This window comes from Rhinoderma darwinii, chromosome 3 (genome assembly GCF_050947455.1).
Source record: "Rhinoderma darwinii isolate aRhiDar2 chromosome 3, aRhiDar2.hap1, whole genome shotgun sequence".
In the NCBI taxonomy this organism is placed as follows: domain Eukaryota; kingdom Metazoa; phylum Chordata; class Amphibia; order Anura; family Rhinodermatidae; genus Rhinoderma; species Rhinoderma darwinii.
This window is the reverse complement of record NC_134689.1, coordinates 94,298,483-94,315,264: the sequence shown is the minus strand read 5'-3', so window position 1 is coordinate 94,315,264 and position 16,782 is coordinate 94,298,483. Positions and strand designations below refer to the sequence as shown.

General features: G+C 39.6%; 1 protein-coding gene across 2 annotated transcripts in view; it reads right to left on the bottom strand.

The window, feature by feature from the left end:
• Positions 1 to 212: 212 nt before the first annotated feature.
• The window catches only part of CFAP43 (cilia and flagella associated protein 43), a 113,403-nt gene continuing 96,833 nt past the window's right edge, over positions 213 to 16,782 (bottom strand). Inside the window, exons 29-37 of one of the 2 annotated variants that reach the window (XM_075856474.1) lie at positions 14,614 to 14,700; positions 14,445 to 14,533; positions 14,153 to 14,360; positions 10,999 to 11,111; positions 9,268 to 9,427; positions 7,560 to 7,724; positions 7,006 to 7,086; positions 5,466 to 5,619; positions 213 to 560 (exon numbers count right to left, since the gene is read on the bottom strand). In XM_075856474.1, coding sequence (XP_075712589.1) covers positions 388 to 560; positions 5,466 to 5,619; positions 7,006 to 7,086; positions 7,560 to 7,724; positions 9,268 to 9,427; positions 10,999 to 11,111; positions 14,153 to 14,360; positions 14,445 to 14,533; positions 14,614 to 14,700 — 1,230 coding nt within the window. In that variant the 3' untranslated portion in view covers positions 213 to 387. The remainder of the gene's footprint in view (positions 561 to 5,465; positions 5,620 to 7,005; positions 7,087 to 7,559; positions 7,725 to 9,267; positions 9,428 to 10,998; positions 11,112 to 14,152; positions 14,361 to 14,444; positions 14,534 to 14,613; positions 14,701 to 16,782) is intronic. The other variant, XM_075856473.1, reaches the window with a different exon arrangement.

The window sequence follows — 16,782 nt, the reverse complement described above, 5'->3', positions numbered from 1 at the left end:
AAAAGTAGAACTGCTGATGTGCTATCAATGCTGATATTGCCTATGTATACAGGCAAACAACTGCGAGTATGGTGCCCTCCTGACCTGACCAGACAACCAGGGAGTTTTTCTGGGGTGAGTGTGCCAGGCAGAATTACTACAATATTGGAAATGTAAATATCACCAGATCATGGTGGTCTCAGCTTTCATCCTGTAACTGTGCTGTGTTGTACATTCAGGTGATATTGCGTCTTATCATTTTATTTATTATCCATTATTTAGATTTCTCATACATATTCTGCTTCACAAAGAATGCACAAGGATAAAATGGAAGGACAATTATATCACGCATGTGGACACAATCTTTCTTGCATTTAATGGGTAAAGCCGGGATTGAGATGCCGGTTTCTAGTACTCCATTTGTACTAGTGCAGGGAAAGTTTTCATCCGTAATCGATCTAGCTCAGTTCGGAGCACAGTCATCTCTTGAGCTTGAGCCTTTACAAGATCAACCAGTTTCCTGCGCTGAACGATGTCCATGTATCTGTCCCTGGCGTTCTTTTCGGAATTTGGTTCTACTCCTAACATAAGCAGAGAAAAACAATTTTTTAAATCGATCTCTTATTTATTCCCCCAATGACTCTTTAACAAATGCAGATTCACTGCTGTGGTTGGTGTCTTTTTTTTCATAAATGAAAACTAAGCGAACATGTGGTTTTACCACAAATTGGCACGGCTTTCAAAGGATTGTTAATGTCCGCAAATTTTGTGCAGGTAAAACATTAACGTGTTTCTGTACCCTTAGGCCCTGATCAACCACACAGTTTTGACGCAATTTCTGGTACAGTTTTCGGCTTTGTTTTTTTAGACAAAAACAGGATTAGACACAAAAGAAAGTCTTTCATTTATACCTTACCTTCCTTTAGGATCCACTTCTGGCTTTGGCTCAAAAAACTGAGACAAAATATGCAACAAAAAGTGTGTGTGTGTGTGTGTGTGTGTGTGTGTGTGTGTGTGTGTGTGTGTGTGTGTGTGTGTGTGTGTGTGTGTGTGTGTGTGTGTGTGTGTTCCTAGCTGTGATTCACACGCAGTATTTATGTGAGTTTTTCGTGGAATTTTAAAGTTGCATTTTTTTAGACTTTTTTTTTTTTAGTGTGGCCAGATTTTATATTAATGTCTGTAGTGAAATGTAAAAATTCGCTGCATACAACTGGGTTTTGGTTTGTGCCAGTTTTGAGGCAATTTTGTGGTCAGTGGCTTTTTTTCCAAATGCAGCATATTTTTTTGCAGGCATTTTTTCAACAGGTTTTCCACACGTAAACGCCCCGAAATACGCCTGAAAACACTGTGTGTGAACATACCCTAAAGGTATGTTCACACGCTTAACCAAAAACGTCTAAAAATACGGAGCTGTTTTCAAGGGAAAACAGCTCCTGATTTTCAGACGTTTTTTAAGCCACGTTTTTTACTGACGTTTTTGGAGCTGTTTTCAATAGAGTCTATAAAAAAACGGCTCCAAAAACGTCCCAAGAAAAGACATGCACTTCTTTTTCGCAGCCATTTTTATACATGGCCGTTTGTAAATACGGCCGCGTAAAAAAAGGGCCTGTCGGAACAGAGCGTCGTTTTTCCCATTGAAATAAATGGGCAGATGTTTTCGGCAGTTTGGAGGCTGTTTACTGCCCGAAAAACGTCCTAAAATAAGCCGTGTCAACATACCCTTACAGGTCCCCCAGAGATTGCCACCCAGCTATACTAGAGTTATGCAGTAATAAATGGCTTGCTTTACCATTTTAGTAGAATTTATATTATACACTGTGTGCACAATTATTAGGCAAGTTGTATTTTTGAGGATTAATTTTATTATTGAAGTACAGAGCTGTCGGTCAATCCAAAATGTTAATAAATCTCAAACCTGAATATTTAAGAAAGAAAGGGTATGTTCACACACAGTGTTTTCAGACGTAATTCGGGCGTTTTACGCCTCGAATTACGCCTGAAAAAACGCCCCTAATACGCCTACAAACATCTGCCCATTTCTATTCCCACGAGGTGTAATTTTACGCATCGCTGTCTAATTACGGCGCGTAAAAAGACGCCCGCGAAAAAGAAGTGCATGTCACTTCTTGGGACGTTTTTGGAGCGGTTTTCCCCCCCCCTGAAAAACGGGCGAAAATAAGACGTGTGAACATACCCTAACATTCAAAAGTCTTCCATCCATAATCTGCCAGTTTCTTAACCCCTTCAGGACACAGCCATTTTTTGGATTTTTGTTTTAATTTATTTCCTCCCCACCTTTAAAAAGCTATACGTTTTTTATTCTTCTGTCATTATAGCCATATGAGGGCTTGTTTTTTGCAGGACGAGTTGCAGTTTTTAACGGTACCATTTGTTGTACCATATAATATATTGCGTAACTGGCAAAAAATTATTTGTGGGTGGAATAGGAAAAAAACAGCGATTCCTCAATCTTTTTAGGGGTTTAGTTTTTATGGCGATTACCGTGCGGTAAAAATGGCACGTTAAACTTTATTCTACCGGTCAATACGATTATGGCGATACCAAACTTATTTCGTTTTTTTTTTTATGTTTTACTACTTTTACAAGGAAGAAAATAATTGTTAAAAATAAAATTTGTGTTTTGTCGCCATATTCTGAGAGCCAGAAATGTTTTATTTTTCCATCAAATGAGCAGTATGTTGCGGGGTGAGCTTTAGTTTCTATTGGTACCATTATGGGCTACATGAGACTTTTTGATCACTTTTTATTTAAATTTTTTTGAGACCAAAAAACAACGATTCTGGAATTTTAGATTTGTTTTTATTATTATGGCATTCACCGTGCCCATTAAATAACTCTATAGTGTAATAGTTCGGACTTTTACGGACGCAGCGACACCAATTTTGAAGGTTGTTTTAATTTTTTACATTACTTAAAGGAACAGTGTCATCACAAATAATTTTTTTATATGTTAAAGATGTTAGTGCTTTAATAAAAACGTTTATATTCATTTGTGTGTTTGTGTTTTACTGTTTCTTATTTTTACACTTTTTCTTCCCTATGGGGGCTGCCATTTTTTGTTCCATTTCTGTGTGTGTCGATTAACGACACACACAGACATGGAGTACGGCAGCCACAGTCCCATAGGGACTGTGAACGGCTCCCGTCCCATTCACGTCCGTGTACGGCGTCTGTGTGGGAACTGCGCATGCGCCGCTCCCACACAGTCCTATTCGAAATTGGCGCCGTCCGGCGCCATTTTCCTGTGGACCGGAAGTCGCGGCCGGACTGTAATATTACTACTTCCGGTCGCGGCTTCCGGACTTGTGCACATGGAACAGCGGCAGCAAAGGGAGCGGACGGGCCGGAGGGAGCCGCGGCGGCAGGAGCAGGTAAGAGATTTCAATGTATGTTAGTGTTTGTGTGTGTTTACTACTGTATGTAAACCTACTACACTGTGGGTTACCTCAAAAAATGGCGACACACAGTGTAGGAGGTTAAACCTTTCAAACCCCTCGTTTATCCCGGCACTAGCCAGGATAAAGGAGGGGGGGATGCTGAGAGCTCACTAGAGCGAGGGCTTTTAACCCAATGTTGCAATGCTGCAATTTTGGGAACTAGCTCCATCTAGTGACCAAAAATGGGTAGTATTATAAATTAGAAAAAATTTATAATATTTCCTGTCGCTTGAAAAAAATAAAAAAAATTTGAACAATGTTTAATCACCCACACACTAAATGTTTAATTTTTTAAAAAAAAAACATGTTTTTCTGGCAACACATTCCCTTTAAGAGGAAAAATGGGAAAAGGTTTTATTTTAAATCTTTTTATTTTTTTAACAATACTAAAAACGTTATTTAACTTTTTTTTTTTACACATTTTATTAGTCCCTCTAGGGGTCTTGAATCAGCGATCGTTAGATCGCTGGTACAATACATTGCAATACTAATGTATTGCAGTATATTGTAATTCTTACAGGCTCCTGTTAAGCCATGCCGGAGAAAGGCAGCCCTGGGGGCCTTCATTAGGTCCCTGGCCTGCCATAACAACCATTGGGGACCCACGATCGTGCTGCGGGGGGCCGAGGAGCTGTCAGAGGGGGGCGCCCCATTTGTAACGTCTTAGATGCTGCGATCAGGCTTGATTGCACCATCTAAGGGGTTAAACAGCCGGGATCGCTGTTCCTGGCTGTTATTTCCGGGTGTCAGCTGTAAAACACAGCTGACACCCGCCGCGTACGGAGCCGGCTCAGCGGGTGAGCCCGCTCCGAACACGATGCAATAGTACGTCGTGGCACGGGAAGAAGTTAATATTTTTGACAATCAACTTTTTGTGCCTCAGCAACCACAGCCTCCCATGCACGTTCAGAGAGGTGTACTGTTTTCCTTGACCGTAAATCTGTCGTTTAAGAAGGGCCCACAAGTTGTCAATAGGGTTTAGGTCAGGTGAGGAAGGGGCCATGTCATTATTCTTTCATCTTTAAAGCGTTTAGTCTCTGAGCACTGAACACCTTGTACTTTGGGACACTCCAGGGAGGTTTCAGTTCTGGAATATGACAGCACTGGAGGATAATGGGTTCCTGGTCGCTTCACGTTTGTTTCTTCTCAAATCTTTGGCAGTTAATTTTATTTGCAACAACGCATTTGATGCTTCTGTGATCACGCCCCAATATCTTAGCAATTTCAAGAGCACTGCATCCCTCTGAAAGAATTTTAACAATTTTTGACTTTTCAGAGTCAGTTAAATCTCTTTTTTGGCCCATTTTGGCAGAGGAAAACCATCTGCCTAATAATTCTGCACACCTTGAAATAAGGTATTGATCTCCGTAGGCCACACCCTCTCTCATTACACAAGTACACATCACCTGATATGCTTCATCCAATAAGCAGTCAAGTTTATACAGCTTGGAGTTGGAAAATATGCATAAAAATGATGATATGGTCAAAATACTCGCCTAATAATTGTGCATATAGTGTGTATAATGACATAAAAAATACATGTCCATCCTATTATCCTGCACTGTTGATCCAGAGGAAGGGGAAAACAACCTTGACATGAGAAGAATATCCTCTAAATCTATTTTTCCTAATTGTCAGCCATTGTTTGGATGTTTTCTTTCATGCAAACTGATAAGCAACAGACGATATGTGGAAATGCTCATCTGTCATGTTAGATATCTGATATTATGGCCTGTACAGGGTTATAAATTGTAATACTTTCCACCAAAAGGTACATTAAACCAATCTGTTGCCCATCTGATGGTCAGTGTAAATCTCATGTCTATGGCCATGCTCTTGTTTTTGGGACTTTGGTCGGTTCGAATATAAAGGGGTTGTCCTAGTTTTAGCTATGGACTGGCAATGATCAGTTGATTGTCAACATTTAGTAAAGGGCTTGTCCATATCTGTAAAGATCAGAAAACATTCAATGTGGGAAATGTACAATAGGAGACATTGGGCAAATATATCTATATAGGTTCCACTTACCAACCACGTCATAAATATGTTTTCTTTCAGAGAAGGAGATAAGTGTGTCCTGTAGTTCCATGTCTAGCTGCGTATTTGTCTCTTTCTTTCTATTAATATGTTTATCCAAGTCCTTAATAGCTTGTCTGTACTGTTTCACATTCTTCTCATGTTGCTGAAATTGAACAGATAAGTGAATGCAACCGGTAAAACTGTATAATAACTGCAATGAAAGGTACAATATGCAAATAAAGGAGAATAGATTTCTAAATAATGCATTTCACTTTAAATGACTTTTTTGTTTTGTTCCTAAGTGGCTCTAAATCTCCTATGCTTCCCTATCTGAGGGTAGTAGTACAGGATAGAAGGAAAGATGCTGTGTGTCACTTACTCCCTTCCTGCGGCTCCCTCGGTCTCCAGGACGTCGAGAGTCACTCGCTTGGGCGTCGCCCGGCCTGACAGACTGAGGCAGTCTGCAGCCAATAAGAGCTCAGGAACCTCAGGCCAATCAAAGCACGGCTGATGTTCCTGAGCTCCTGCCCTCTCCTTATTTAGTTCAGCCTGGGGTAGTAGGCCTTTGCCTGTAATTAGAGTTACCTAGCCTGGTGCTTTCCCTTGTTTCAGACTCCCCTGAGCGACTTGCATTTTGACTCCTTTGTGACCCTGACCCCGGCTGGACTCCTGACGTTTCTTTGCCTTCTGACTTTTTGTTTTTCCGCACTCTCCCAGTTTTACCCTGCCTGCCTGACCCTTTGTTATTTCGTACTGTCTCTGTCTTATCCGTTTGTCAGTTCCAATTGTACACCGCCCAGTTAGAGAACGCCGCCCAGTTGTGCGCCGTCGTTTAGGTCGGATCGTACAAGTAGGTAGGGACAGAGGTTTCAGAAGATCAGGGACCTCACTGTTTACCGCGTATTTGTTTGTGACACTGGGCTATATAGTTTTCTATTATTTGAACACAGTGATTGACAGCTCTTCCTGTGTGCAAACTTATGCAAGTAGAGCTGTCAATCACAGTGTGTGGGCGGGGGAAGTAGAACTCACAGGCTTCGTCTGAGTCTTGACAACATTTAAACAGCTTTTTACATGAAAATACTGAATGAAATCAGAGAAAACTACATATCCCTGAGCTCAGCATCTTCCCCTCCATGCTGCCCACTAAAAGGGTAACAGTAAGCCTTGCCCAGTGGCATAACTACTCCTTAGGACACAGATACTATTGAACACTATGGCAGAGCAGGGATGCTAGTAAACAATCCAGAGTAAACCCTGTTGGTTACCATTGGCAATAAGAAAAGGAGAATAGAGATGGCCATTTACTTTGACTACAGCAAGGAATAGAGGCTGTTGCTGTAGGCCTGAATATTGGGGCCCAGACAAATATGTATTAACATCTCTCATATAAATCCCCTATCCACCCTGTCGGATGCCTTACGGACAGCCTGTGTGATGATCTAATACCTAAGACTTTGTTTATAATTTGTTTTTTAGAAAGTTTATAAATTAAGAATTATAAAAAGTGCTTTTCATGATTCATCCGAAGTTTCTCCCTAACACGTACTTTTTCTTGAACATTGATGGTCTCTTCCAGGACCAGCATCTGATTTGATATACGCATGTCGTAGTTTGTTTCATTGAGGAACTACACAAAGAAACAATTTTAGTTAGTAATAGACAATGCACAGCGCTTATAGCATAATATACCAACAGTCTATAAAACGTTATCTGTATATATTATCACAGCAGTGTTTAATATATGATATCCTAACATTACTGATAGGTTGGAATACAAGTGGTTAGATGGACTATTTAGCCAAGAACTTTAAAAAGAAGTCGCTTTGTAATATAAACCTTATTTCTATTGTGCCTTGTTTCCCACCTCATCAAGGTATACAAGGGATGTTTTCATTCTGGTTGTCATGGGAACGTCCATAAGTGTATCTACAGCAAACATAGCACCAAATAATAATGCACACTAAAAATAAGGATACTTTCCTAGGTATATGATTCCCCTAGAAGTAGCTTCTATATTGTTAGTATTGTAATAGCACTGTAGAAATTCCCGTAGCCATAACTTTATTAGATATTTTAGTCAATCTTAAGAAATCATCATACTGTCTGAATTTCTTTTGTCACACGAAGCATTGTAATATCTCTGGACTTCATTTTCAGGTCTTCCATCTCCATTTGTATCTTTTTATGTTCCCACTCAAGTTGGAAGATTCCTTTTCGGAAATCTTTGCTTTCCACCATGCTGGCTATTTTCTGTTCTCCTAAACCCTGGACACATGCACAGAGAAGTAGATCAATAATCATCATAGCGCCAATAGTTTCATATAATGTAGGCATTATCATCTCCATTTAGGATACCTCTTTAAAATGCTATGTAAAATCACAAACTCGAAAGAACTGTCGGATGAGATTATATCAATTCATCATCAGTTTATGGTAGGGCTATGTAACATCTACTCAACATAATTATCATACAGTATACTGGGAAAATAAAGGGGCTGTCCAAAACTTTACTTTAATGCCAACTAGATGTATCACAAAACTGGCTGATCTGCATGGTTCCAATACTGAGAAGTAGTTGGTGCCAACCATCAATAGGAAAAATGCTTTTCTATTCTGCTCATCAGTACCAGCTGTTCTTAGGATTAGTGAGTATCTCCATGACCGGACCCCATAGATCAGACTTTTTATGCCAAGTGTAGTTGGTATGCCATAAAAGTCATATTTGAGACCACGTCTGTAAGTTAACAATTATCAGCCAAGTAATCTTTCAGCCCCATTTAAGATCAGCTGAACCTGCATATAAATTCAGAGAGAGTTGAAGAGTAACTGTTAAGGTAGACATACACTTAAAGGGGTTGTCCAGGATTAGAGAATGCTGCATCCTTACAAAAACAGCGCCACACCTGTCTATAGGTTGTGTCTGGAATTGCAGCTCAACTCCATTGAAGCAAATGGTGCTGAGCTGCAATACCACACGACCTATGGACAGGTATGACAGTGTTTTTGTAATAAAACAGCCATGTTTTTCTAATCCCGGAAACCTCTTATAGATGTATAGCTGTCAGCCAAACACTTGTTCGAAAGACAGCTATTCCTCCCGACTTCACCCTAAAAATGCACGCTTGGCTCAGCAACACTGTCAGTAACACCTGGTACTGGCTTATTTTCCCCAGGAACAAAGGACCGGTCCTTCTTTTGCTCATCTGCCTTCGGGTAGAGTCGGGATAACCCTATACATATTAAATAGCCAGCCAATCCCATTTATCTAATGTTAATGATCACCTTAAAGTGGATCTGTTGGCTCTCCTGAAATACCTATTTTAGTAAATACTTGTATTCCCCATAAAATCACTACTCTGAAGCATCTTTTCTTACAATTCTGCTTTGTGCCGTTCCTCTGTTATTCCTCCTACAAAGTACAAAGTAGTATGGTATACATTACAGTACAGTAATGTGACAGTGACCCTGTACAGTAAACACATTGGGTAGATGTACACGATTTTTCCTTATTTTTATATGCATGTCAATTTATTTTTATTCTTTTACATATAAGTAGCACAACAGGTGCAAAAAGTTTGGTAAAGTAGAACAACGACTCCGCTTTGACGTCAAATGAGCCGTTATTTTTAGACTCAAAACTTTCACCCTAAATGATTTATATCGAATAAATACGAGGGGCAGCGCAGTCAGACTGCCCGTATTCATTGTTAGATGTGGGCTACTAGATAGTTCTATTTTTCTAGGAATTTCTTTTGCTGTAGTATATGAATAAAGCTATAATACAATTTGAATCCATTGTGTTAGATACCCGTATATTGCTGTTCAAGTCTTCTATGACACTCCTGTGGAGAAGTATGGCATCTGTATAGCTGGGAATTAAGTCAGCATTCTCCACTTCCACCTGACCTTGTTTTAGTATGAACTGGACAGTCAGATCTAGCTGAAACTTCATTTTCTCATTTCGCAATCTAAAACCAAGACAGAGGGTTGAGAAAGAGATATGTATGTTAGAAAATGCATAATAACGTAATATATTTATGTAATATCACTGGGAAGAGACGTGTGGAAGGGTGAAAAACTTCAGATTGTAGGTCAGGTTGTTTAGACAATCTCAATAGCAGATGTATATGAATGCATCCAGCTTTATGTTACGTCAAATACATAAGAAAAATTGTGAATAGTTAGACATCTCTAAAGTGGAATATAGACTTCAGACCTATAGACAAATCACACAGTGAACCTACACCATGGAATATTTGGGCTTCTGAGTACTATCCATAGATTGCAGGCAGTAGTAGGACAGCTTGCATGTATTGTTGAGAGATCCTGCAGCCCTGCATGTGTATTATGAGAATGCACGTGATGCTAAATACAGCAATTTCAATGTTAACATAATTTTAAGGAATTTATATTTTTTCTCCTTTTACACGTTCGGTTTACACACGAGAAAAGCGTTTTGAGTTTACTTTAGCACAGTGAGTGTTGAAGGAGAATTAAAGTGAATGGGGATGTGTTGATCTTCCTTGCACAGCAGCCGGCTGGGAGCATTGCTGTGGCGGAAAAAACTGTGAAGGCCTCTTCATTCTTAGGCTGGATTCACACGACCTATTTTCAGACGTAAACGAGGCATATTATGCCTCGTTTTACGTCTGAAAATAGGGCTACAATACGTCGGCAAACATCTGCCCATTCATTTGAATGGGTTTGCCGACGTACTGTGCAGACGACCTGTAATTTACGCGTCGTCGCAGGGCACTTCTTTGCAACGTAATTTGAGCCGTTCTTCATTGAAGTCAATGAAGAGCAGCTCAAGATTTACGAGCGTCATAGACGCCTCGCATAATGCGAGGAGGAGCTTTTACGTCTGAAACGACGCAGCCGTTTTCTCCTGAAAACAGTCTGTCTTTTCAGACGTAAAAGCCACTTATCGTGTGCACATACCCTAAGGATCAGTATCCTAGCAATATGTCATCACTTATAATAGTAGGAATACGCCTTGGCGACATGTGGCGTACATTTGCTGTACCGTCGCTATGTAGCAAAGCGCTGTAAATGTACAACACTGGGATAGTGCAGCCACAGGAGATGTGCCCGCTCCATCCGCAGCAGGTGTCAGCTGTAAATTACAACCTCGATCCATGCTATTCAACACCGTAGACTGCGGCATCTGAAAGGTAAGGCGATGGGTTGCCTTGAAAGCCAGGGGCCCTCAGGTCTGCCATGTGTTTATGCCTATTAGGCCCTTCCACTACCCCAAAATGGTGCCAATAAAAAAATGGACAAGCCCTCAGACAGCCACGTCAATGTAAATATGTAGAAGTTATGTCTCTCGGAACGCAGTGATGAAAAAAAACTAAAATATCGATATGTCCTGAAGGCCCAAAATAGCTGCGTCCTTAGATTAAAGGAAGTTGCAGTTCTACAAGAGCTAGAGAGATGCAGTTGGTGAAACACCGCTTTAACATTACCTACATTCAATTCTAATTATTATTACCAATATTATTTCCTTTTTATTGAATTAAATAAATCTGCTAATTACATATTGAGTTCTTGCATAATATCCTCAATATCCTGCCGTGTTCTCTCATCTTCTTCAATTCTTTTATGTAGGAATTCCTGCATCTCAGCTAGGACCAGGGCCTTGCGCTTCACCTACACCAGGAGAGATGTAAATGGCCACAATAAGATATATAACAATCATAGAGTATATAAATGGAAACATGCTGGGTGACATTAAATAGCTTATATTTGTTTTAATAGAACAAAGATCACATTACAGCCTTTTAGGCCTGTGCACACTGTGCAGATTTTCAGTAAATTTTGCATGCCTTTTTTAAACCAAAACCAGAATTGGATCCAGGAGAGGAGACACTTTAAGGTCTTCCTTTATGCTTTTCTTCTGTCTAGGTTCCGTTCCTGCTTTTGGCTTAAAGAATAAATGCAAAATCTGCATCAAATCTGCCAGTGTGAACAAGGCCTTATGCGGTAAAATAGCTATAAGCATTGTTGTACATTGTATTTGGGATGAGTATGTGTTTTGACACCCTACAATTAAAGTCTGTACCACACCAATACTATAAAAAGATGAATTTTTGCCACAGTGTGATAGATGGATGTCAGGCAGCAACAAGAATTACTAGCAAAACATAAGAAATTGGCTAGTAAAGTCATATTGTAAACATGCATTAATAGAGATTATTTATATCTCAATAAGGGGGTAAGTATAAGGACAAAGGGAGGTGTAATAATCCATTTATCCCAAAAACATTCCTCATGTATCAGATGGTGATAGTGAACCAATGCCATAGAACTACCCAACCAAAATGTGACCATTAACAATACATATCTAACAGTCACAGATGCATGTTAGCAGCTTACTCATGAGATTTTAGATTGCTGTCTGGCGTCACACCCCGATGCGCGTTACGGCTGAAAGCCTTCGTCTGGGGGTGGTGCCAGATAGTCACAGTGAGGTATTTATATGCAAAGAGACCAATAAGAATGATCAAATTACCTTATGGTAGAGGAAGAAAACCTGCACCAGCTGGCAAGAGATGCGTCACGCGTCCGCCCAGCTCGGAGCACATAACATCCGGAAGTGATGACGTCGGCCATCGCGACGCGAAAAGCGTCACGTGTCCGACATATCACACTAAAGTCAGTGAATGCGCATGCATCATAATCTCTCCTGCCCGGAGAACCAGTACACCGTTATCTGTACAGATCACTCCAATGGAAGAGAATGTTTACATCGGTCACATGACCACAAGTAAACTATACGTCTGCCAGTTGAACCCAAAAAGTAGACAGCGCCAAGCAATCTGCCGCTGCTTAATTACCATATAATTGAACATCATGATTTGCATGCAAGCATGTAATATAACAATCACTAGTATTTATATTGCATCTATTATGGCAAAAGACACATGTATATATATATATATCCCCATCCTTTCCCTAATCCTTATAAATACGTAACACTTTACAAACAATACAGTACACAGAATTTGCCACAGTAATAATTTGAGCAAAACGTAAAAAGTTTGTGTGTGTAAAATTAAATCTTGACAGTGAAAAATTGGATAATGAAATACATACAAATAAGTGTGAAAAGGATACAAAAATACACATATATGCACACATACATATATATATATAGCAAACATAGAATGGTGACAGCACCCTGCGACACTAATGCCACCTAAACCACTAAATATAAATAAATATGCACTAAAGCTAAATCTACTTACAAATAGGGAGGTTCTTAGTGCACATTTTGATCAAAAAGTGTTAGCCCACCTGCCACGACAAGGCGACCTCTGTAAGGTGGGAACCTACGCTGCACATACACCCAGAACTGGGACTAAGCCTACATATATACCTGGGGATGGTAGGATCCAGCATTGAACTGATTAAAATCACCCAGGGCAGAATGGGAGGAGTGCAAGAACAACAAGTGGAGGCAGTCACTACACATATACATACATACATACATACATACATACATACATACATACATACATACATACATACATACACAATTAAGAAACACAAACCAATAGAAAAAAGTGAGAAGATACATCAAATATATATGTGTAAACGTGAAGACACACCCACACCATTGTACACACACACACACACACACACACACGCACACACCTTCATACATGCTCAAATACAATACAAAGTGTGCTACAGAATATGTGCGACCAAAGTGAGTAGAAAGAGTGGCTGCATAAAAAAAGCAGTATAAAAATAAATAAATAATAAAAGACTATAACATATTCATGTTAAGAATAAAAAAAGCTAGTGATTAATATGTGCAAAATGTAAAAAGTGAAATAAAAACAAATACATCGTAATTATAAACTCCTAATAACATACCAAAAAGGCAAGATAAACATTGTGATTGCTATAATAAAGCCCAAAGGGCTTAAAAAATATATATAATAGGACAGCAATACAAAATGCTGAAACGCGTGATATTGCTGAAGTGTATAATAAACGCAATATATGTAGACTGGTGCGGTATAGACTTTAATTGTAGGGTGTCATTTCCAGTTAGCGAGTCATCATTGTTGAGACCATGCCTCATTGAGCTTGTATATGCCCTCCCCCATATATGATATATGATATAATTATGAGATTGTCTTTTGTGATGTGAAGGGGGATTTTTGTGTCTCCCCACATTGGTATAGTGTGTCTGTGTTTTGTATGGAAAATTGTCGATCTAAAGTTAGTCTATGGGCTCATAAATGTATGCAGTAGAGTTTCTACAAGAAAACATTCTATGTAAAAACAACCAGCTCAGCATACTTTACTGGATGTTGTGTACAGGTTACAATCCTGATAGAAGTCAATGGAAACCTGAACATTTTAATCCATGCAGATTTATATAAATCATGTACTGAAAAATGCTTGAAAACGTAATTTTTTTAAAAAGGATACTGAAGTTATACTGAGCAAAACAGGACCGAGTTGGAACCAATAGAGCAAGTCCAACAGAGCGCAGCATGCGGATTTTGGACATAATGTACTGTAGGTTACAATGTTTATGTATATAGTAATCCAACAGTAAAGAGGGCAGAGAAGATGTTGAAAATAACATACTGTCAATTATTCTAAATGTATCACAGAATGCACAAGATTGACAATAGTACTATACAGGCTTGTTATTGTTCCCTGTTACATACTTGCTGTTCATATTCCATTTTTGACCTCCTTGCCAGACAGAAACGCTCCCATACTGGAAGATCTAGGCCTTCCGGCAAATGCTCCGTGGCATCAAATTCATCCATAGCTTTCATTAACTGAACAATTGAGTCATTATAAGCTTTTGCTGATCCTGGACGATCACCAAATGGCACCTCACTTTCTGTCTGAGTCCGGAGTCGCTGAACTCTAAAATAGGGAACATAGCTGATTTGTACCAGACATTCCTGGTGACGGTTCCACCAAGATAACAAATTCCTTCAATAGTCATACCTCGGTCTTTTTTTGTACAGTTTATAAAGCTGATCCACATGGTGAGCTGGGACATCAGAAAATTCTTTCTTGAATCCACGATCCAACAGCTAAGAACCGAACAGATGCCATAATATCAAAAGAAAACTTAGCACTTGAGTTTTCATGCCTAACACACTTTTGTTTTTACCTTATCTTCTGCCACCAGGTCATCGTACGACTCCCTAAAAGATTCCACCGCTGCTTTGAAAGTCTTAACTAGGTCAGATGTTTGATTCTGTAACAGAAATATATATTTTCCCAACAATTTCATCCTACCATTTTTATCATTCTAACTGCAAATATTTAGGGAATGTATCATCAAAAAATCTAATATTATTTAAATCTGATTTTTACTTTAAACATATTTTTTTTTACAATTTTGTATTCTTTTTTTTGTTACTATTAACATAAAAAAGATCTTGAAATACTTCAAGTTTGCACATGTTTGGCCACTAGAGCAGTCACGATAGGCTTACTCTTCCTGTTTTATGTAGCTCACTTGTCAGCTTTGCTGTATAGAAAGGGAAAGAATGAGCAGAGTTATCACATTATTCTTAGATAAGGACATCTCAACTGCTCGAGGACTAGAAAAGGCAGGATAGTAAAGAGGGATTTACACTGGGCAATTATCGGGCAAACAATTATTGATAGAACGCTGGTAGCCGATAATTGCCCTGTGTAAACAGGGCAGTGATCAGCAGATGAACGAGCAAACGCTCGTTCATCTGCTGATGGTATTGTTTTAAAAAAGTAAAATATTATCGTTGTCGGCAACACATCTCCCTGTGTAAACAGGGAGACGCGCTGCCGACATGATAATAATATATGGGGAGGAGCGATCGGGGTAACGACCGCTCATCCCCATCCATAGCTCCTTGAGACAGGAGCAAACGAGCGCCGATCACCTAGCTGTCTCGTTGATAGGTGCTCGCTGCACTAGCCAAAATCGGCCAGTGTAATAGGGCCTTAACACTCTACATACATATAAGGCTCTGTATGCATCTCGCCTGTCACTCCCTGGCTTCTCAGGTAAGGGCTGTACTACATCAATTCCTGGAGACTGTAATCATCTGTGAAATTTTTCTGTCAATTAACTCCCATTCATTGCAGCTGCCATAAGGCACACACGCCCTGCTGTACTGTCTATACAGACGCTACAGGAAGAAAGTGTGTATCTCCAAAGAAGTTTTTAAAAATAAAAAGCTGCAACATTTAATAAACACAATGAGGCAGATTTAATAATTCACTAAAGTCACAGGTGCATCAAAATTCACGATTTGTGCAAAAAAAAAAAATCGACTTTTGATGAATTTACGCCGCCTGGCCTGCCACGGGCAACCAAATTTTCTATTATTTACACCAGAAACTGGTGTAAATTATAGTGGAATCTACACTAGCTTGTAGATGGCGTAGATTTCCCTTTCAGGCGCATGAACAGGCAGAAATGTGCCTAATTTAATAAGAGGCGTGAGCCTCTTAATAAATGATCACAAACAACTAATAGCCCTAAGGCTAGAACGGGAAAATGTATTAGCCTCATTCTTTCCCCCTGAAGACACCAGCTATGGCGAAACATGTGGGGGAGGCTAACTGTTGAATTTTAAAGCAATTCACTGAATCACTAGTCAATGTGATATACAGGGTGGGCCATTTATATGGATACACATAAATAAAATGGGAATGGTTGGTGATATTAACTTCCTGTTTGTGCCACATTAGTATATGGGAGGGGGGAAACTTTTCAAGCTGGGTGTTGACCGTGGCGGCCATTTTGAAGTCGGCCATTTTGTATCCAACTTTAGTTTTTTCAATGGGAAGAGGGTCATGTGACACATCAAACTTATCGAGAATTTCACAAGAAAAACATTGGTGTGCTTGGTTTTAACGTTACTTTATTCTTTCATGAGTTATTTACAAGTTTCTGACCACTTATAAAATGTGTTGAAAAGTGCTGCCCGAGCATTCCTAGATGAACAGTTTCCTGGAAAGTGGATTGGTCGTCGTGGGCCAGTTGAATGGCCCCCTAGATCTCCCGATCTGACCCCCTTAGACTTTTATCTTTGGGGTCATCTGAAGGCAATTGTCTATGCTGTGAAGATACGAGATGTGCAGCAACTGAAACTACGGATACTGGAAGCCTGTGCTAGCATTTCTTCTGCGGTGTTGCTATCAGTGTGTGAAGAGTGGGAGAAGAGGGTTGCATTGACAATCCAACACAATGGGCAGCACTTTGAACACATTTTATAAATGGTCAGAAACTTGTAAATAACTCATGAAAGAATGAAGTAACGTTAAAACCAAGCACACCATTGCTTTT